The following is a 22,908-nucleotide window of genomic DNA, read 5'->3' as shown; positions in this document are numbered from 1 at the left end:
AGAAGCAAATCATGTGTGTTTGTTCATGAACACAATTACTACTAAGACATTAGAATACAATACAATGCATTCTATAACATAGTTATAACATAGGTATAAAATGGAATATGGAGATATAACCCCATACTAAAATCCTTGTTCGTCCTCCAACAACTATTTCCATCCACAACAATGCCGACTCCAATACACTTATCGACTCAAGGCCTTCAAGCTTAGACTACAATGACTCACATAGATAACACATGCATTATCAGCATCAGCACCAAATAACTACTTGAAAAAACTCCGGACCTCAACAATTGGCTCTACTACTTGGAAAACCCATACATATTACTCATTAATAAATCACATGATTCACATATCCTTCGTATGCTCCCTCCCCACAAGAGAATTATTTATAACCCTTTACATGTAAATAAAATATGAATGGGTGTAAATATAGACTTATGCTCACTCTCAAAATGAATTCACCTGCCACACATGATGAACCATAGGCTTGCCCTTAGTGTAATATTCTAAAAGTATAAGAATATGAAAGTTCATGATCAACTAATTTAGAATAAGAATACTGACTAATATTTCCTAGTGCTTTAACATGTTACAATTTGCATTTACAAATATCTTTAGTCACACATTTCACACCACTTCTCTTTCCACAGTCTCGTTGTTTACTCCCTCTCTTTAAGCTAACCTAAGCAACATTAGTATGATGTATACGATTTATCCCCATGTATATTTTTATTTCAATTTTCATTTTTATAATACTGCCTACATAAGATGACATGACCTTTTTCATAAAAGTAGTTACTATTACCACGATCTAAAGTACACCCTAGATATGACATGATCTATAAGACCCCGAGATGCACTACACAAACCAGTTGACATACATATACATATACTAATAGACAAAAGTAAAGCATTATGTATCAATAAAAGAGTTTGACACTTGAAACTAGAATTTTAACATAGTCTTCACAAGCCATCTATTTTATCACAATAAGTGGTAAGGACCTAACCCGTGCACCACATACAATATCCAAAACATAAAAAAATAATAAAAGAATTAAATATGACATAGTCCTCAGAACACGAGGATTCACCAAGTCTACAAATTTCTCATGCTCACTAGCTATAAATGGAAGAAGGAATCATCAAGACCTACATTAGTGAAATAATGTAGGCACAAGTATGAGTTAGTAAATGAAATGTTCTAACTACAAAGGATGTGAATAATGTTTACAACATGATCATAAGAAGTATAATCGAAAATATGATGTGCATGTTTATTGTAAACATAGTAAAAACCTTTAAAGAGAATCATAACCTTCAACATGAGCAATGCATCTCGAAATTATAAAGAAAGTTCCATAAAAATTTTTGAATGTAACTTTATTCATTTTGTGAGATATTATCTTTTACCAACAATAGACCATGCGAGCTATACATGGAATCTGGTGTAACTTTAACATCAAGAAGGGAGAGTCTACTTGCCAAGGCAAAACTTTGTATCATGGCATAAGCTATATGTGTATCCACTAGATAGGTTAAATAAGATAATCCTATGTCTGAACTTAATTTGGAACTAGAGGTTACTACTAGAGACAACCCTATTTGATCCTCCACCTCATAGTTCTCACGGTACTAAGTTAAATGCGAAAAACATAGTCATAATCCATCGAAAAGTACAATTAAGTTACTAATCCATGATTCTTAATTTGTGAGAATATGTTTCACAATTTCATTTATGTTAATATTATAGCAACATAGATCATAAAACAATATGTTTCATAAATCATGCATAATTTCATAAAATATTATTCAAAGGTTCATAATTTTTTCATAAATGCATACAAATTAGCGTTCATAGTAAAAATTTTGATAATACATGGGTTCACATGAATGTGATTGGAAAACATTTAACTAATTCATAATCATAATATGATCAAAATAAAAAAATTAGATTCATACAAATAGAACTCATAGGAATTGAATCAAAACTTAGCTAATTTAATTAAAAATTTGACTTGGAGAATTCAAGAAAACCTTGGGAATCAATAGGTAGATGGAATACAATTATAAAGTCCCCACATACCTTAATGTTAAAGACCTAAAAAATTTATGAAAATGAGACTTGAACCCATTGAGATGAACTTTGGGAATTTTACGGAAGAATTCGAGAATGTGTAGATTTAGGATTAATCAGTTATAGGGGATAATTTACAGGTAAAATGATGCAGTATAAGAATTAGGTGCTTATAATAAAAAGAAAATACCCTTTAAATTAATAGTCGGTCAACCATACCGCTTCAACCTATGAACTATAGAAATTTCTATGGATTTTAATGGTCAACTTTAGGTCGAGTGATTGGGGCCAAATATTTGGTAAAATCCTACTACCCATTTCTATGGACTGTATAAATTTCCATGATCTGTAGAACCCATCCGTACACCTCAACTTTTAACTCAAAGTTTCACTAAGTGTGGGATCTTTCTACGAGACCTTTCTACGATAAGTAGTCTATTCAATGGACCGTCCCGGTCAATCGTAGAATGGACTATTAGGTATTAATTTATCAAATGAGTTTCAGACTTCCTATGAGATTGGTGTGTGACCTGTAGAACTTCCTACGAACCTTAGACTGGTTTCATGGAATTAAACTAGTAGCCCTCTTTGTCCTTCTTCCCTTTTCTAATTTTATTGTACTACAATATTTCCCCCTTTGAGAACATTTTACCTAGAATGGGAGTCAATATAACATAAAAAGAGTAGGAAAGAAACTAACAACCCAACATGAATGCAAATTTAAATTAAAATACATATAAACAGGGAGAATCATCCAAACTACATCATAACAACAAAATCAATTTTTCATGAACATGCATGCATATGGAAAGATGAGAATGTCCAAAAAGCATCAATCCAAAAGAATGACCCATGATTAATTACTACCTCAAGCTTGGATAGGATCGAAAGGAAAGAGATGAGAATAAAGGGACATCATATCGGCTTCAGCCTCCCAAGTAGCACCCTTTACTAATTGATTTTTCCAAAGAACCTTGATAGAAGTAACTTCCTTCTTTGTTAAATTAAAGACATGCTTGTCTAAAATATCAAGTACATCTCTTCAAAAGAAAGATTATCTTTTAACTCCTAAGCCATCAAAAGGTATGATAGGCGACAAATATCCAACACCATTATTCAACAAGAAGACATGGAATACCGGAGGTACTGATGCTATATCAATAGGCAATTAAAGTTCATAAATAACTTTGCCAATGCGCCTTAAAATCTGATATGTTCCTATATAACAGGGACTACACTTTCTTTTCTTTCAAAATCTCATCACACCCTTCATGGATGATATTTTCAACTAGATCCAATCATGAAAATCAAGTTCTAGTTCTCTTATTCTAACATCGGAATATGAGTTTTGTCGACTTTGAGCCATTTCCAGCTTCTCAAAAATAAGTCAAACCTTTTCTATAACCACATGAACAAACATTCCCTATAAAATTGACCTTACAACATCAAACCAACCTATATAAGACCTACACCTCCTACCTTATAGAGCCTCAAACGATGTCATTCAAATTTCTAGAATGATAACTATTATTAAAAGTAAACTTAATTAAAGGCAAGTGATGATCCCAATTTTTCTTGAAGTGACAAGATCTTAGTATATCCTTTAAGGTTTGAATGGTATGCTAGACTTTCCTATCGGTTTTAGAATGAAAAGTCGTTCTAAGTTTCACTTGAGTACCAAGACCTATCTAGAATGGATTCCAAAATTGAGATGGAAATAGAGTACCTTGAGAGAAGATAATGGACAAAGGAACTATATGGAAACTTACCATTTCCCTAATATAAAGATTAGCATAATCTTCCAATGATAATGAAATCTTAACTAAAAAAAAGTGAGTCAAATTTGTCATCCGGTCTAGTATGACCCGAATCTAATCAAACTATTGACAAGTGAGGGATACACTTGTAAAGAATTTCATATTTAAATCTTCTAACTTCCATGTAGAAATACTAATATTTTCAGACAAACCACCTAGGTTGTGATGCTCAACCTTCACTTGCTGACAATTCAGACATTTACCCACCAATTCCACAATGTATTTCTTCATCCCATTCCACCAATAGACTTCCCACAAACAAGAATACATCTTGATGGCTCCCGACAAAATAAGAAAATTGAGAATTGTAAATTTTTGTCAAGATATTATTTCTCAACTCATGAGCACACGAAACACATAACCAAGCCTCAATGTCTTTTTTGAAAAATTGAGTTATTTAAGTCAACTAATACGAGATCAAGATCTTTCTTAGACTTCATATCTGCTTAAAAAGATGATTTCAAATTATTTTGAATTGCTACACCACCTTTATTAGAATAAATAAAACGAACACCCAATCGGGTGAATGTATGAACATCTTAAACTAGCTCTTTTTATCATCCTCAACATGAGCAATACTGCACATTCATAACCAATTATGAACATTTCCATCTCATTTACCTTTTGAGGATGATATAGGACACTCATGTAAAATTCTTCAATTTCCTTCTTTGAAAAGAGTCAATTTCTTATGAGTTAAAAATTCTTCAAAGTCTTGCAATTAGTAAAAAGATATGCATGAACATCATACAAGTGGTGTCTCCAAATATTTTAAGAAAATACCACCACCACTAACTCTAAATAATGAATCACATAATTTAATTCATGAAACCTCAATTATCATAAAGCATAAGCAATGACTTCCACATCTTGAATCAAACACACAACCAAGACCAATAGTGAAGCATCACAATAAACTACAAATAATTCAATCTTTTTGGTAACATTAAAATATGAGTCGAAGTGAATCTGTCTTTCAACTTATAGAGATGAATGGTAGATTTACACTCATTTAAGGATTTCTTAGTTAAACCACTAGTATCTATAAAGCCTAATAATATCCCATTGTAATGATATTTTAAATGTTTTGCAGTTATAAAGGCTAGGGACAAAGTAATTATATATTTTGAAGAAAGTCCAAAAACATAGAAAAAACATTTCAAGTCCACATTTTTGATGACCTCACAAAAAGGGTGGATTGCTTAAATGGCACAACCTCACCCAAAGTGACAGTGCTTCAACCCTTGAATTAACTAAAGAAGGTCGTCAAACTTCCAGAGGAAAAATGACTCGCCAAATGTATAAGGAAAACCTACTGATTATCACCAAAGGTGATTAGACTTGAAGAAAATGGAAGTCTTGGAAAGAGAACAAGGGTGGTACTGGATTATCCGCCGAATGTGAAAGGTAGGCTCGAACGAGCTCTTCAACAAAGGCTCAAACACCTAAAGCCTAAAGTAATAAAATGTCTAGCTAAGAAGAAAACAACGACCCATCAAATCTGATCAGCGAGCCAAACTAGCATCACTTAAATGGTCATTCCCTAAATATTAGTCAAAATTTTGAGAAACTATAAATAGCTCAAAGGAGAGAGAAATTAGTGTTCCAAATTTTTAGAGAGACTAGTCTTAATAATTTTTTTTGAGTTTTAGACATAGGAACATTTTACTTTCAGAAGAACACTTTTAGTATTGGAATTTTCAACATTGCTCTTAAAATTGATAATTTAATGTTGAATTCAAAGTGGGTGTTTCTTATAGTTACTTAATTTCATGTCACCCATGTTTATGATGGGTGACTAAGACCCTAAAGTGTAGGGGTTCCATTATGGGGTTGGGTATTGATTTTAATGTTGTGGGTATTGTGTTATGCTTTATTTTATATTTGTTCATCCATGAATTTGGACTAATTGGCTTAGCGTTAACTAATTGGTTAAGGTTGCAAACTTATCCTACATCTAATCTCTAATTGATGCTCGAACAATTATTAGAGGTAATTAGTTTGATACTTACAATTTTGGTTTGATGTTTGTAACTTGTATGAAAAAAATAAAATTATGGGTAAGATCTATTTGCTCTATTTCTGCATTGAAAAAAGAGAATAGTGCAAAGTAATGGGTTTTTCAATTATGCACGTAGATGAGACAGAAAGGATATTGCAAGAATTGATGCTATGAAATCAGAAGAAAATTAATCTCATTTAATATGGTCCAGCCTATTCATAAGTGTTCAGCACTATGGAGGAACACAATTTCCCCCATGTGACATTGATTTCTGATCCCCACACCCCATTATTACTTGTTACTTATTTGAATTTATGAAATCTTTGTTTTATTGTGACTCTTGATTACAATGTTTTTTTTTGTAAAATTTGGTAGAATCATCCACTCATTGATACTATGTTGTAAATTAATCAATTTACATCCTAAATTAATTGATAGAATTTTTTGCACTACATCACTCTTTGTGAGGACTCGACCCTGACTCATAGTTAATTATTTTTATTGACTATAACCGCTTACTCTTTAAATTTGATTTAGAGAGTAGTTTGAGCATTATCACTTCCAAACATAGAAATTTGACCTTCTTTGAAGTCAATGGTGAAGCAATAGAGAAAAATCCTTTCACGAACATTCTATAGTAGATGAATAATCTTAACAAACTCTGTATATCATAAATGGACAATGTTCTAGGTTAATTTTTAACCGCCTCAATTTTCTTAGGATCAATTTGAATACCTTTATCAGAAACTATATGGAAAAGGAAAGCAATATACCTAAACAAAAACTCACACTTGCGAAGCATAGCATACAATTCAGATCTTTGAGGATTTCCAACACAATCCTTGAATGCTCAACATGTTCATCCTCACTCTTTGAGTAAATCAATAAATCATTGATAAACACGATCAAAATCACGCAAAGATACTCCTTAAGAACCATATTAATTAAATATATAAACTCCATTGAGGCATTAGTTAAACCAAAAGACATCACCAAGAACTCATAATGACCATACTGGGTTTGAAAAACCAATTCCATCCTCCTTCACCCTCAATTGGTGATAACCTAACTGGAGGTCAATCTAGGAGAAGTAACTCTCTCCTTTGAGCTGATAAAAAATCATATATCCTTGAAATATGAGACTTATTCTTTATGGTAACCTTATTCAATTATTTATAGTCAATACACTTCTAGACAGAACCATCATTCTTTTAAATAAACAACACCAGAGAACCCTATGGGGAGATACTCATCCTAATAAAATCCTAATTTAACAAGACATTTAAGTGATTCTTGTACATACAAATTGCACCATCCTAAAGTATTATAAGTACTCATTGTCCGATAAAGAACCTAACAGATGTTAGGGGCAATCCCATGAGGAATATGGTCTAAAAATAGGCCAATTTATTGTTTTTGGTACTTGTAATCGTATTATTTTCGTTAAAACTGGATTTTGTAACAAAGTATTGATTTATTGATTTCAATAACAAGTAACAACGTAAACAGGAATCAAAGTTTTGTAAGGTCAAAATAAGATGAAAGTAGGGTATATGTGTTCCAAAAAAGTTCTTAACGCAGTAAACCTTATAATAGTAACCCTTATCTAGTGTTGACTAGAATTGTTGGTAAGTTAGATATCCCTAAGTAGTTGGTATTCCAAGTAGAGAATAGTGCATGCACCTTGGTCGGTCTACAGATCTATCCTTTACTAACCCTTACTCTTGATCCCAGATTATCTCTAACACCTTGAAAATCTAAGACTCATGGTAAAGCCTAACATAGGTGTCATAAAGTCTGAAAACTGTTTCTATGTCCATTTTTAATTAATATAGGTCATTTAGAAGGTATAAAAACCAAAATGTCCAACGACGTCCAGGAAGTTGGTTCAAAGAGATGTTAGTGTTCCATAGACTTTTTACTAACTTTTAGGAGTACGAAATGTACAAAAATTGGTAGAAAGGTAGATAATGGGTGGTTGAGTTGTTTCATGATTGAAACGTCTGGGTACGACTCCTCAAGGACAAAGAAAGGGTCTTTGGGGAGGCTCCCTGCAGTTTTATGTAGCACTGCCTGGAAGTGTGCATTGACGGGATAGACGATGGTCCGTAAGTGTCTTGACAAGGCGTCAAGGACACGTCGTCCCATACTTAGACAGATTCGTGAAGGCCCTTTCTTACCTAGATACTATTACTCACGATGGAAGGGGTTGATGAGGCCTCATTGGCTCGATGGGAGTCGAGGACACCATCACCCAATACTTAGAAAAATTGAAGGGAGACCTTGCATGAAACGTATTTGATAGATACGACGGAAGTGCATGATGGAGGGGGGGGGCTCGTCTGTCGACTCACCGACGGACCGTCGATCAGGGTCTGGTCATTGAGGGTCGAATTTCATTGATGAATTTTAAATGATTTCAGTTAATTAATTAAGTGGTTTAGGGGTTATTTAGTGGTTAAAAGGAAACTAATTAAGCTAATTAAACCCCTCTATAAATACCCTTAATCCTCATTAACCTAAAGACAACTCTCAAAATAAACACTCTGCCTTCTGTCTTATTTCTCTCTCTACATGAACTCACCGTTGATGGCTAGCAAGAACTAGGGTTTGGGCACTAGAAAAGGGTGGATTCTTCATCAAATTATTTAGAAACATTAAGGTATAGGTTCTATTCTCCTTTGAGATCCTTTCCTCAAACGGTTCCTTCAAAACAGATTTCAAAAAGTTGAGTTCTCTTATGGGTTTCATTCAATTACGAAATAGAAGTTATGGATTGGGTTGTTAATGAATTATTAGGGTTATATTGAGTATTTTAACATGTAATTTATCTTTTTTATGGAAATTGTTGATGGTTTGGTCTAAATTGAAGAACATGATCTTCTATCCCTAACCCAAGGTAGTGTTCTTGATCTATATTGTATTGTGATCAATCAATAGAGTTGGTTGTTGGTTAGATTACTATTTTATGGTGCCATTATGGTTAAATTAAGTTGAACTATATTCCTATCATTCTAGTTCTTGAGATTTAATTTAGTTTATGAGTTATAATTTGAAATTTGGCTATGTATTATGTTTCAAGTTCTGATCTAAAGATGAATTGTGTTATAGAGATGAAATTGTCCTTGTTATTCTATTGTAATCATTGTGTTATAGTTTCACTCCCCAAGTTGGGTTGAGTTATGGGTTGATGGTAAGACTTTGATGATAATCTATGAGAAAGATTTGGTAAGTCTTAGAATCTCTATCTTTACTGCCAATTGTGATTAATTGTTGTTAAGCCATGATATTACATTGGAGTATGCCTAATTTTAGGATTTTAGGGTGGTATGATTTTGAATTGAAATGTCTTTACTATGTTTTGAGGTAGATTAAAGTGTATGTGCTATAAGGATGGTGAAAACTATCAAAGTGGTTTAATATGTTATGAAATGCTAATATGTTAACCTCACATATATGATTTGTGATGAAAGGACTTATACTCATACAATTCTTATTGAGGTATTGATGATGATGATCATACACGGGTTAGACCCTATGGCCTACATTAAGTTATGATTGATAATTAAAGGATTAAATACATTTCAAAAAGTGACTCTAGCTTAGCACTGAGTGAACTAGATAGAGAAGTGTCCCTTGGCACATAAGTAAGGTAGGAGCACTACATTACACTTGATATTGGAGACTATAATGCATGGCGCGTAAAGAGGTTCCCAACTAAATCTCGTAGTTATTGAACTATGTTTCCCCTATAGGAACACTAGCTAGTGGATCCACGTAGTTTGTATGTTTTACATTTTAGTACTACCTTGGCAAGTAGTCCTCCTTCTTTCTGTGTAGGGTTTTATGACACCGAATTCCACACTAGTTCATGTGGTCTATGTCTGTTAGGGAAAAAGGTTCTCAAAAGTTAAAATGAATTAAAGGACTTGAATTCTAACATAAATAACCTAAGGGATCTAGCTTGGTATAGGTAGGGTATGGTACTCTAGCTAGACATTGCACTAGTTAGTCTTGAGGGAAATCTTAGGAGGAGGTTCTTATATTTTTATGTTAAGAAAATGTATGAGGTATACATGTATATATGTTGACCATGCCATATTATTGATACTTTATGTAATTAGTTTATTTATGAATATGCTTTGGATTATAATGATAATATAAGATGAAATGCAAGCCAAATGCCATGATATGTAAAGTTGGACATTAGTCACGTTTTCTTGTTTAGAATACTTGATTGAGTAAGGTTATGGGCTGTGCTTGACATTGCACTTGTTTACTTGATAAGGAATTGTGAGTAGTTGTTTTGCCTGATATGATATTCTTAAATCTTATTCATTCTTGTGATATTATTCCTTTATGTTAGGGTTTTAATAAATCACAATTCTAAGCGTGTTGGGATAAGTGTTACTTGGGGAGATAGTAAGCTTGTTTGGGTTATTAGTATGACTTACTTAACTTTCCATTAAGCCCCAAAAAGGGGGTAAAATTGCATGATTTGATAAAAAGTCCCCTTTAGTATGTTTTGCTTGTGTATGTGCATAAGATCTCATACTTAGTACATGTGGAGTACTAACCCTATTTTCTTTCATTGTCCCAAATATTTTTGGTTTCGGTCGTCGAAGTGTTTGGAAGGCGTTATTGTTGAAGGCCTGGATTCTTCCTTTCATCCAAGTAGGGTAGGTCCTCAACTTTCGAGGGAAATTCCATATTCTAGGTTTTGATTTCGTTATGAGATTATGGACTCTATAATTTCTTTCCTTGTTATTTGAATATTGTACTTTCCTATGACCTAAACATAGTCTTGTTGAATTGATGTAAGGGCGATGCTCATCTTTGGATATCCCTTTAGATGGTATGAGACGCGACAATCTTTCAGATTTTATATATATATATATATATATATATATATATATATATATATATATATATATATATATATATATAACCTTCCTATATGAAGGGTCTATGCATACCAGATATAAATATATATTATGTGTATGTAGAGGTATATATAAACCTCCTAGTAGAGAAAATAAAAGTATAAAATTTTCCACATTTTTCACTGTAGTGACATGAACTAAGAGTCTAATCTTAGTCCTTAAAAAGGAGGACGACACCGGTTACGTCTAAGGGGTGGACCCGGATGTGACAAATTTTGTATCAGAGCATGAGGTCGAATACCCTTAAGTTATGTCTCTCTCTCTACCACATCTATGTAGGTTTTTATTCATACTTGTGGAGCGTGGCACACTTATGAGTAGGAACCTCTATGATGCTTAGGAATCACTCTCTTTCTTAGATATCATATATCGTGCCAATAGAGTATATTTATGGTGTGTTTTTGCATCTAATCATATTGTTGTGATTATAGGAAGCATGAAAACTTGAAGGAATGCGGATCGGAGACTTGAGTAGGAAGTTTCTAATGCGGGAGCTCCTTTCCATGATGAGCAGTTCCCCCACTTGAGGAAAATGCAAATGTTGATCAAGCCTCGCCTAAATCTCCACCTATGACAGAGGCGGAGATGAGGGCTATTCTTGATCAAATGGCCCAACCCATAACTACACCAGACCAAATCGAAGCTATGACGACTCAACCCAATCGGGATGTTGTTCCTCTTCCTAATCAACAAATCACTACCATGGCTTCCCGTCTAAGGGACTGCACTCGGATGAACCCTCCTACTTTCTACGGGTCTAAGGTTGATGAAGACTTCCAATAATTCCTTGATGAGATATTTAACGTTCTATATGCTACGAGGGTGACTTCAAGTGAGAAGGTCGAGTTGGCCTCTTATCAACTCAAGAATGTGGCTCAAACTTGGTATGTGCAATGGAGGGAAAATAGGTTGTTGATGGGTGGTCCGGAGACTTGGTACATCTTTAATGAGACCTTTCTAGATCGGTTCTTCCCCAGAGAGATGAGGGAGGAGAAGGTAGCGGAATTCATAAATCTTCACCAAGGAGGGAAGACTGTTCATGAGTACTCTCTGGATTCGTTAAGTTGTCCAAATATGCTCCTTCTTTAGTCTCCAATCCAAGAGACGAATGAGCCATTTTGTGATGGGGGTGTCGGAGGACTTAGGAGAGGAGTGCCAATCAGCTATGCTAAATGAAATCATGAACATTTCCTGTCTTATGGTTTATGCAAGAAGGGTTGATGAGTCAGGAGCTAAGAGGAAAAGTAGAGATTCTAAGAGGGATAGGTCATTTGATGAAGGCTCCTCAAAGAATAGGCTTGAGATACAAGATAGCCTAAATTTAAGAAACGGGTTTCAAATCAAGTCCCTACCAAATTACCAAGATCTAGTGGTGATAGGGTGTCTAACCCTAAATTTAAGAAGGGAAAAGGTTGGAATTCACCAAAGGAGAAGCCAACTTGTGGAAAGTGTGGCAAAAATAACTATGGTGAGTGACTTAAGGGGATGGATAATTTCTTTAGTTGTGGCAAGAGTGGTCACAAAATGAGAGATTGTCAAAACTTGAAGAGTCAAGACAAATGTAGTGGCCAAGCTCAAGCAAGTGGTTCTAGTGATTCTCCGAAGAAGAACCGCTTCTATGCTCTCCGCTCTAGGGGTGAGCAAGCGACCTCTCCCGATGTGGTGATCGGTATGTTAAAAATATTTACTCTCGATGTGTATTCTTTCCTTGATTCAAGTGCTACTTTGTCCTTTTTATACCACTAGTAGCTAAAAAGTTTGATATTTTACTTGATAATTTGCATTAGCCGTTTCTAGTGTCTAGTCCGGAGGGAGAGTCGGTTGTTGCTAAAAGACTCTATCAAAATTGTCCTATTTCATTGCCCAATAGAGTTTCTTATGTTGATCTAGTAGAACTTGATATGCTTGATTTTGATATTATATTGGGTATGGATTGGTTGCATGCATGTTTTGCATCCATTGATTGTAGGAAAAAAATGGTGAGGTTTAACTTCAGAAAAGAACCCGTTGTTTAGTGGAAGGAGAGAAATTCTATTCCTAGAGGTTGCATCATATCTTGTCTAAAAGCATGTAAAATGATTTCAAAGGGTTGTCACTATCACATTGTAAGAGTCAAAGATTTGGATTCCAAAATTCCTCCTATTGAGTCGGTTCCCGTAGTGAATGAATTTCTAGAGATTTTTCCTAATGACCTTCCTGTTATTCCTCCCGAACGGGAAATTGATTTTCTACTGGAAACTAATCCAGTTTCAATCCCTTTATATCGGATAGCTCAGACCGAATCGAAAGAGTTGAAGGCTCAACTCATGAATTTGCTTGAGAAAGGATTAATAAGCCCTGGTATATATCCATGGGGTGCTCCAGTGTTATTTGTCAAAAAGAAGGTGGGTCTTTGAGAATGTGTATTGACTACCGTCATCTCAACAAGGTCACCATTAAGAATAAGTATTCTCTCCCTCGGATTGATGACTTATTTGACCAACTCCAACATGTGAGTTAATTTTCAAAGATAGACTTGAGGTCGGGGTATCATCAACTCAGTGTGAGAGGAGACGATGTACCGAAGATGACCTTTCGGACTAGGTATAGGCATTATTAGTTCATGGTCATGTCTTTTGGTCTCATTTAATGCTCTGGAAGCATTTATGGTCCTAATGAATAGAGTATTTCAAAATCACCTAGATTCGTTTGTTATTATCTTCATTGATGATATCTTGGTATACTCGAAGAATGAGAAAAATCATAAGTATCATTTGAGGGTAGTGTTGCAAACCCTTAAAGAACATCAATTGTATGCCAAATATAGTAACTTTGAGTTATGGTTGAGATCGCTTACTTCTCGTGGGCACATCATTTCTAGAGAGGGATTTGAAGTAGACCCAAGGAAAACGGAAGAGGTGAAAAATTGTCCTAGACCATTGTCTTCGACTAACATCAGAAGTTACTTGGGTTTAGCGGGTTACTATCAAAGGTTCGTGGATGGATTCGCGTCCATTGCATCTCCTTTGACTACTTTGACCCAAATTAGTAAAAAGTTAGAGTGGTCGGAGGCATGTGAGAAGAGCTTCCAATTGTTGAAAGATTAACTTACTTCCTCTCTGGTGTTGACCTTACCGGAGGGTACAAAGGGTTTTGTGGTTTATTGTGATGCATCACGATTGGGTTTGGGTTGTGTGATTATGACTCCTTAACCGAAGCCCAATCCCATACTCTGACTAACAAAAGTTGAAGTTCCTACCCTGGGAACATTGAAATACGATGTTTCCGAATTACAGAGCAGAATATCAACCTAAAACCAATATGAAAGAAAGTCATCAAGCAAGATATCAAGTGTGCAAAAGGAGAAGGTGATAGCTTATGATTCAAGGCAAATAAAGGTACTTAAGAAGATTTACCCCACTCATGACCTTAAATTAGTGGCCGTGGTGTTTGCTTTTAAAAGTTGGAGGCATCATCTATATGGGGTTCATGTGGATGTTATTACCGATCATAAAAGTCTTCAATACGTGTTTACCCAAAAGGATTTAAATATACGACAAAAAAAGATGGCTTAAGTTATTGAAAGATTATGATATGAGTGTCCTTTATCACCCCGACAAGGCTAATTTAGTTGTCGATGCCCTAAGTCGGATGACTATGGTAGTGTATCCCATCTTGATGAAGCCAAATAGGACATAGAAATGGAAGGGCATAGGTTGACTAGGTTGGGGGTGAAGTTGGAGAGTGCTCTTGATGGGGGTGACATAGTTCATCATAACTCCGAGTCATCGTTAGTGGTTGAGGTGAATTCCAAACAACACATTGACTTAGCGTTGATGGAATTGAAAGATTGATTCTTGGCAAGATGAATGAATCATTCTACCTAGGGGGATGGTGTATTAAAGTACAAGGGATATTATGTGTTCCCGATTTAGATGGGTTGAGGGTTCGGATCTTAGAAGAAGCACATGGGTTCCGCTACTTAATTTATCAAGGGTCGACAAAAAATGTACCATGACCTAAGGGAAATATATTGGTGGGAAGGTCTAAAAAGGTACATAGCGGAATTTGTCGCTAAGTATCAGAATCGCTAACAAGTAAAGTCCGAATACCTAAAACCGGGTGGCTTACCACAAAAGATCCAAATTCTAACTTGGAAATGGGAAGACATCAATATGGAATTTGTAGTAGGTTTACCCTGGACCCAAAAGTCCTATGATTCCATATGGGTTGTTGTCAATCGGCTGAGGAAATTCGCTCGCTTCATCCTCGTCACGTCTTCATATTTGGCGGAAGATTATGCATGAAGCTTCCTAGATGAGATTATGTGCTGCCATGGCATTCCGTTATCCATCATATCAGATCGGGGTGCACAATTCAAATCAAGATTTTGGAGGTCATTCCAAAAAGTGTTAGGTACTACGGTGAAGTTGAGCACCACTTTTCATTCCCAAACGGATGGTCCAGCAAAGCGGACGATACAAACCTTTAAATATATGCTTATGGATTTCATTATTGATTTTAAAGGGAGTTGGGATAGGCATTTACCTTTAGTGGAGTTTGCCTACAACACCAGTTTTCATTCATCTATTTGCATGGCTCCCTATGAAGCCTTGTATGGTAGTAGGTGTAAGTATCCTATTGGATGGTTTGAAGTCGGTGAGACATCACGTCTTTGTCCTAAGTTGATTTATAAGACAATGGAAAAGGTTGATATCATATGGAACCGGTTGCAAATGGCCTATAGACGACAAAATTGTTATGCCGATAATAGGAGAAGGGATTTGGAGTTTGAAGAAGGTAATAAGGTGTATTTAAAAATTTCACCAATGAAAGGGGTGACCTATAGACAGCAAAAGTGTTATGCCGATAATAGGAGAAGGGATTTGGAGTTTGAAGAAGGTGATAAGGTGTATTTAAAAATTTCACCAATGAAAGGGGTGGTTGCGTTTGACAAGAAAGGGAAATGGAGTCCTCGTTATGTGGGTCCCTATGAAATCTTGCAAAGGGTTTGTAAAATTGTTTATGAATTGAAACTTCATAGTGAGTTGGCTTTGGCTTATCCGGTTTTCCATGTTTCTATGTTGAAAAAGTGTATCGGTGACCCCGAGTCCATTCTTCCTATTGAGGGTCTTGGTGTCAAGGATAATCTCTCTTATGAGGAAGTCCAAATTCAAATTCTTGATAGGAATGTCAAGAAGTTTAGGAATAAAGAGGTGGTTTCTATTAAATTGTTGTAGAAAAATCAATTAGTTGAGGGTGCTACATTGGAGGCCGAGAACGATATGAAATCCCGTTATCCTCATATTTTTGAGAGTTAAGGTTAGACATTCTTTTTAATTATATAACTATGATAAAGATTTGTGTTTCTTGATTTATGGGTGATGTGTTGTAAAAATGGAATTTTTGAAAACCTCACAATAAGTTTAACAGTGAAGTCACTTTAGTATTGCTATTAAAAACTTGAAATTTTTTTTTGCTTGCTTTGAGTTATGTTGTGCATTTTGATATGGTGAGTATTCATAAAATTATAGGTAGCATGTTGTTAAGTTGAACTTGGTGCTAATTGACTCATATGATGTATGTTGATACTCATAAGTGTTGTGACATGGAAATACCTCTTGATGAAGCGTTTTTATCCTTAAGTGTGGTAATATGAGTTTTTAAATTTTCTTTGTTGAAGTGATATAATTAATGTTAAGTGGATATTGTTGATTGGTTGGGCTGCTAGTCTTGGGTCTATTCCTTCCTTTAAAGGAGTTTTAGTGTCATTCGGGGACAAATGTTCCTGGGGGGGATACTGTAACACCTGTAAAATCCAAGACTCGTGGTAAAGCCTAACATAAGTGTCATAAAGTCTAAACACTGTTTCTAAGTCCATTTTTAATGAATATAGGTCATCTAGAAGGTTGTAGAACCAAAACGTCTAAAGATGTCCGGGAAGTTGGTCAAAGAGATGTTAGTGTTCCTAGCCTTTTTACTAACTTTTAGGAGTCAGAAATGTACGAAAATGGGTGGAAAGGTAGATAATGGGTGATTGAGTTGTTTTATGATTGAAACGTCTGGGTAAGACTCCCAAAGGACAAACCAAGGGCTCTTGAGAAGGATCCCAGTAGTTTGATGCATCACTTCCTGGTAGTGTGCATCAACGGGACAGACAACGGTCCGTAAGTGGCTCGACGGGGGCGTCGAGGCTACCGTCGTCTCACACTTAGATAGATTCGTGAAGTCTCCAGTTTACCTAGCTACTATACGCGCGATTGAAGGAGTTGATTAGGTGTCATTGGCCCGATGGGGCGTCCAGGACACCGTCACCCCATACGTAGAATAATTGGAGAAAGCCCGTGCCTGCAAAGTCTCTAAAAGAGACGACAGAAGTGAAGGACAGGGGGGGATGTCCGGCGATCGGGGTCTCGTAGGCGAGGGTCGAATTTTGCTGATGAATTTTAAATGATTTCATTTAATTAATTAAGGTTTTTAGGGGTTAGTTAGTGATTAAAGGGAAACTAATTGAGTTAATTTAGCCCCTCTATAAATACCCTTAACCCTCATTAACCTAAAGACAACTCTCAAAATTAACTCTCTGCCATCTCTCTTATTTCTCTCTCTACATGAACTCACCACTAAAGGCTAGCAAGAACTAGGGTTTGGGGGCTGGAAAAGGGTGGATTCTTCATCAAATTGTTGAGAAACATTAAGGTATGGGTTCTATTCACCTTTGAGATCCTTTCCTCAAAAGGTTCCTTCAAAATAGATTTCAAAAATTTGAGTTTTCTTATGGGTTTCAACCAATTACGAAATTAAAGTTATGGATTAAGTTGTAAATTAATTCTTAGGGTTATACTGAGTATATAACATGTAATTCAACTTGCTTATGGTAATTGTTGATGGTTTGGTCTAAATTGAAGACTATGATCCTCTATTCCTCATCCTAGGTAGAGATCTTGATCTATATTTTATTGTGATCAATCAATTGAGTTGGTTGTTGGTTAGATTACTATTTTATGGTGCCATTATGGTTAAGTTAAGATGATTTATAGGCCTATCATCCTAGTTATTGAGATATAATTTAGGTCATAATGTGAAATTAGCCTATGTACTTTTTCTCAAGTTGTGATCTAAAGATGAATTGTGTTATAGAGATGAAGTTGGCCTTGTTATTTTATTGGTTAGCATTGTGTTATGATTTTACTGCCCATTGTGTTATGATGTTACACCCCAAGTTGGGTTGAGTTATGGGTTGATGGTAATACTTTGATGATAATCTATGATAAAGACTTGGTAAGTCTTATAATCTCTACCTTTACTGCCAATTCTGATTAATTGTTGTTAAGCCATGATATTACATTGGAGTATGCCTTATTTGAGGATTATAGGGTGGTATGATTTTGAATAGAAATGTCTTGACTATGTTTTGAGGTAGATTAAAGTGTATGTGCTATAAGGATAGTGAAAACTATCAATGTGCTTTAATATGTTATGAAATGCTAATGTGTTAACCTCACTTATATGAATTGTGATGAAAGGACTTATACTCATACAATTCTTATTGAGATATTGATGATGATGATTATAAAAGGGTTAGACCCTATGGCGTAAATTAAGTTATGATTGATAATTACAGACTTAAAGACATTTCAAAAAGTGACACTATCTTAGCACTGAGTGAACTAGATAGAGAAGTGTCCCTTCGCACATAAGGAAGGTAGGAGCATTACATTACTCTCTATATTGGAGACTATAGTGCATGTCGCATAAAGAGGTTCCCAACTAAATCTCCTAGTTCTTGAACTATGTTGCCCCCATAGGAACACTAGCTAGTGGATCCACGTAGTTGCTGTGTTTTATGTTTTGGTACTACCTTTGCAAGTAGTCCGCCTTCTTTCTGTGTAGGGTTTTATGACACCGAATTACACATTATCCATGTGGTCTATGTCGGTAGAGCAAGAGGTTACGAAAAATTAAATCGAATTAAAGGGCTTGAACTCTAACTTGGATAACCTAAGGGATCTAGTTTAGTATAGGTAGGGGTATGGGACTCTACCTAGACATTGCACTAGTTAGTCTTGAGGGGAGACTTACGAGGAGGTTCTTATATGTTTATGTTAACATAATGTATGATGTCTATACATATGATTACCATGAAACATTGTTTATACTATATGTTAATCAGTTCGTTTATGAATTTGCCTTGGATCATAATTATAATATAAGATAAAATGCAAGCCAAAATGACATGATATGTAAAGTTGGACATTGGTCATATTTTCATGTTGAACATACTTGATTGAATAAGTTTTATGGGGCTCTGCTTGGTCATTGCACTTGTTGACTTGATAAGGAATTGTCAGTTGTTGTCTTTCTTATTAGGATATGTTAAACTCTTATTCATTCTTGTGACATTATTCCTTGATGTTAAGGTTGTAGTAAATCATGATTCTAATTGTGTTGGGATAAGTGTTACTTGGTGAGATATTAAGCATGTTTGGTTGATTAGTATGACTTACTTGACTTTGCATTAAGTCCCAAAAAGGGGGTAAAATGACATGTTTTGATAAAAAGTCCCTTTTACCATGTTTTTATTTTGTATGTTCATAATATCTCATATTTAGTACATCTGGAGTACTTACCTCATTTTCTTGCCTTGTCCCAAACATTTTAGGTTTATTGTTGAAGGCTTGGATTCTTCCTTTCAGCCACGTAGGGTAGGTCCTCAACTTTTGAGTGTAATTCCATCTTCTAGCTTTGGATTTTTGATGAGCTTATTTACTCCATCATTTATTACCTTGTTATTTGAATATTGTACTTTTGTATGACCTATACATTGTCTTGTTGAATTTTTGTAAGGACTATGCCCATCTTTGGATATCCGTTTAGATTGTATGAGACGAGACAATCTTTGATATTGTTTCTCTCTCTCTCTCTATATATATATATATATATCTGTGTGTGTGTGTGTGTGTGCGCGCAATAAAAGTAGAAGTCTATGTAACATTCCTATATGAAGGGTCACGTATACCCGATATGAATATATATTATGTGTATGTAGAGGTCTATGTAAACCTCCAAGTAGAGAAAATAAAAGTGTAAAATTTTCTGTTATTTTTAACCTATGTATGTAATGACATGAACTTAGAGGATAGTCTTAGTCCTTAAAAAGGACGACGACGCCGGTTACGTCTAGGGAGTAAACTCGGATATGACATTTTCCTCTACATCTTTAGGTTATAAAATTATATAGCAGATTATCAATGCTAAATCTCAGTTGTTTAATCACTTCTCGTATTCATTACATTCTCAGTTAGTGAAGTAGAAATAAGGAGAGTTATAACGTTGTGCACCATTAAAAAGCAATCAAAACAAAGATATCAACAACACATGCATAAATACAATTCAAGGATTACTTAATTATTAGGTCTACTTTATCAAATACTCTTTGTTCTCACAATCCTAGTTGTGGATTTAGCTTCTCATGTTTTGATGATTACAATTTATAATATTTTTAGTAGAATAAATAATAAACTTACAATTAGAATATATGAAATTAAAAATCATGAATTGACGAACAAAAAGAAATGTAAACCAACACTTCAAGAAGTAAACGCACAAAATTCTTGTAAGTTACCAAGCCAAAAGAAAAAAGTATCAAATGTCTAACAATCAAAACACAAAAAATACAACTAATTTTTATCGATATCAAATCCCAATTAAAGTAGAACATTTGGCCTGGAAATTGTTTCTACGGTTCCTACCTACGACTCATAGGAAATCTGATTGATTTTGGATTACTACCATCAATAAACAGCTAATGCTTCACTTAAGAGAAATTTCTACGGGTATGATCTGCAACATGTAGATCTTTGTACGATATGTCCTAGATAGTAGTCATTAGGGTACTAGAGCATAAATTTTCTAATCTTTTTTACAACTCAATTGCGTGACTCATAAAAGTTACAACAACTTGTTATTAGCTCCAATCATTTTACATTTAGCTCCAGAAACTAACACTTCAAACCATGAACCATTCCCATAGCTAGTTGAATACCTTACGATCCAAAGGTCGAGTTGTAAAATACAAAAGAGTCATCTTCTAAATCTCACTTCATACCAACTACTCAAAAAACTCCTTTCGTGCAAAACATCACTACATCTACTAACAAATGATTAAGACACACACAAAACCGCAAGTTTAAAGCATTAAAAGTACCAAAAATTCATGGCACATCAATCAATTAACTCTTTAAGTTCTATAAAGGCCATACATCAAGGAGGAATAGAAATAAGTTGCATAATTCGTAGAAGCTCCATACTGATGTCTATTTTTTTTTGGGAAAAATACTAGGAAAATCATTTGAAAACACTTGTGTAAACTCAATTACTATTGGGAGTAACTCATGAGTAGGGTTTCAGAATCTATATCCCTAACCCGAACAAGATCATAAATGCGACCCGTAGAAATAATTTTCTTAACTTTTAGGCAATATGTCAAAATGACCTTTAAGAACATAGTTTCCCCCTTCCCTTTATATGATAGATTCATTCAAAACCTTGAAAGTTAATAATAGGGTCCTACAATCGGTGGAAGCATAGCATGTACGAAGCTAATACATCCCAAGAATGACATCAAAATCTAACATATCAATCTCTATAATACCAACATGAGTGTATCTATGATAAATAGAAAGAGGAAAAATTTTGTATACTCTCTTACCCACAACACCAACACCCACGGGAATCGAGACATATGTAGGATTAAAAAGTATTTCGGCCCATAACAAAATCTCACGGGCACATAAGGAGTAAAAATGATAAGGTAGCTCCCAGATAAAGTAAAGAATAAACATCAAGTTGAAAGACTTTCAACATACCAGTCACCACATTCGGACAACTCTCATAATCCCATCGAGTGTGAGGAGCATAGAATCAATTTTTCATGAGAGCACCCAAGTAAAAACTACTAGGCTGAACTTTCGTAACAAACTTGCCTTTTAATCTTGCAAACAAACAATATTTCACTTTTTTACCACTCTTCCACAACAAAAACAACCATCAGTGTCACCGAAACACTTAGCAACATATTTCTTACCACACCTATTTTAAGTACGAATAGAAGATCAATTGTCCTCCTTGAGTTTTTGGATAAGACACTTTATCTTTTCTGAACCAATGGTTTAAGAAATAGAGGAACCTTCATTGGAAACATTTTCATGAGTTGAGGATGCCCTTGTCCATGAGACCTAGAATAGGAAAAGTCATATCACTGGTCTTTTCTTTTGTCGAATCTTTTTCCCTTTCCTTGTGTTATTCCTTTTCAATTTGTTGGGCATTTATCATCAATTGAGAAATACCTATTTTCTTGATCAACATGACGGTGTGATATTCTTTGACAACCAAGTCATACACACCCGACACAAACTTAGACATATTTGTCCTAGAGTAAACAATCATAGTCCAAGCATACTTAGACAATAAAGTGAACTTCAAGGAATAGTTCTTTAAAATCTTATTTCCTTGATGGATATTAAGAAATAAGTAACTTTTGCTTTTTCATTTCAATAGAAAACAAAAGATCGAGGAAAACTCCCTTGAATTTCTCCCAATCAAGAGGACCCGCATCAATAATCTTCTCAACTTTCCATTATTCAAATGACACTTGAAAAACACCCTTGAGTTGGTAAAGGGTCAACTCTGCCTTCTAAACAATAAATAATCTCATAATACATACTATATTGTAGACCTCATCATTGAACTCTTAAGGATCCTCATCAATCTAGGAACTATGAAATTCTAGGGGAATCATCATAGTGAAATCCCTTCTCTTTGACATACTCGTACTCATATTTAGGTTCATGAAGTGTAGCCTCTATATTGTCTTGAGCCAACGTAGCTTGACATAAAAGTTGGAAAGAACATCAAAATTTAGCATGATTCACTTGCTTGACCAAAGGATCAACTGTAACTGGAAGAACCTCATGCTCCACATTATTGTTAACCTAATTCTTTCTCACATAAGTTCTTCAAGGGGATATATCCAGAAAAGGATTGAACACAATTTTAGGAGATATAGACTCTAGGAAATGA

At 34.9% G+C, this 22,908-nt stretch overlaps 2 protein-coding genes across 2 annotated transcripts; both read left to right on the top strand.

Moving 5' to 3' along the window:
- Nucleotides 1-12,333: 12,333 nt before the first annotated feature.
- LOC138341891 (uncharacterized) lies at nt 12,334-13,244 on the top strand. Its single transcript, XM_069294040.1, has 3 exons — nt 12,334-12,517; nt 12,646-12,827; nt 12,936-13,244. The coding sequence occupies exons 1-3, from the start codon at nt 12,334-12,336 to the stop codon at nt 13,242-13,244; spliced, it is 675 nt and encodes a 224-aa protein (XP_069150141.1).
- A 2,283-nt stretch (nt 13,245-15,527) lies between these two features.
- Nucleotides 15,528-16,067, top strand: LOC138341890 (uncharacterized). The gene has a single exon (XM_069294024.1). It carries the CDS (start codon nt 15,528-15,530, stop codon nt 16,065-16,067), a length of 540 nt encoding a protein of 179 aa, XP_069150125.1.
- Nucleotides 16,068-22,908: the final 6,841 nt, after the last annotated feature.

This window comes from Solanum lycopersicum, chromosome 1 (assembly GCF_036512215.1).
Source record: "Solanum lycopersicum chromosome 1, SLM_r2.1".
Taxonomy (NCBI): domain Eukaryota; kingdom Viridiplantae; phylum Streptophyta; class Magnoliopsida; order Solanales; family Solanaceae; genus Solanum; species Solanum lycopersicum.
This window is presented reverse-complemented; position numbering and strand designations above follow the sequence as displayed.

Excerpts from the sequence above, each read along its gene's own strand:
- LOC138341890 (XM_069294024.1), top strand. The coding sequence starts at position 15,528 with ATGGAAAAGGTTGATATCATATGGAACCGGTTGCAAATGGCCTATAGA.
- LOC138341891 (XM_069294040.1), top strand. The coding sequence starts at position 12,334 with ATGGATAATTTCTTTAGTTGTGGCAAGAGTGGTCACAAAATGAGAGAT. Across the intron at positions 12,518-12,645 it reads CTCTCCCGATGTGGTGATCG|TGTCTAGTCCGGAGGGAGAG; the intron begins GTATGTTAAAAA and ends AGCCGTTTCTAG. Across the intron at positions 12,828-12,935 it reads TTGATTGTAGGAAAAAAATG|GGTTGTCACTATCACATTGT; the intron begins GTGAGGTTTAAC and ends ATGATTTCAAAG.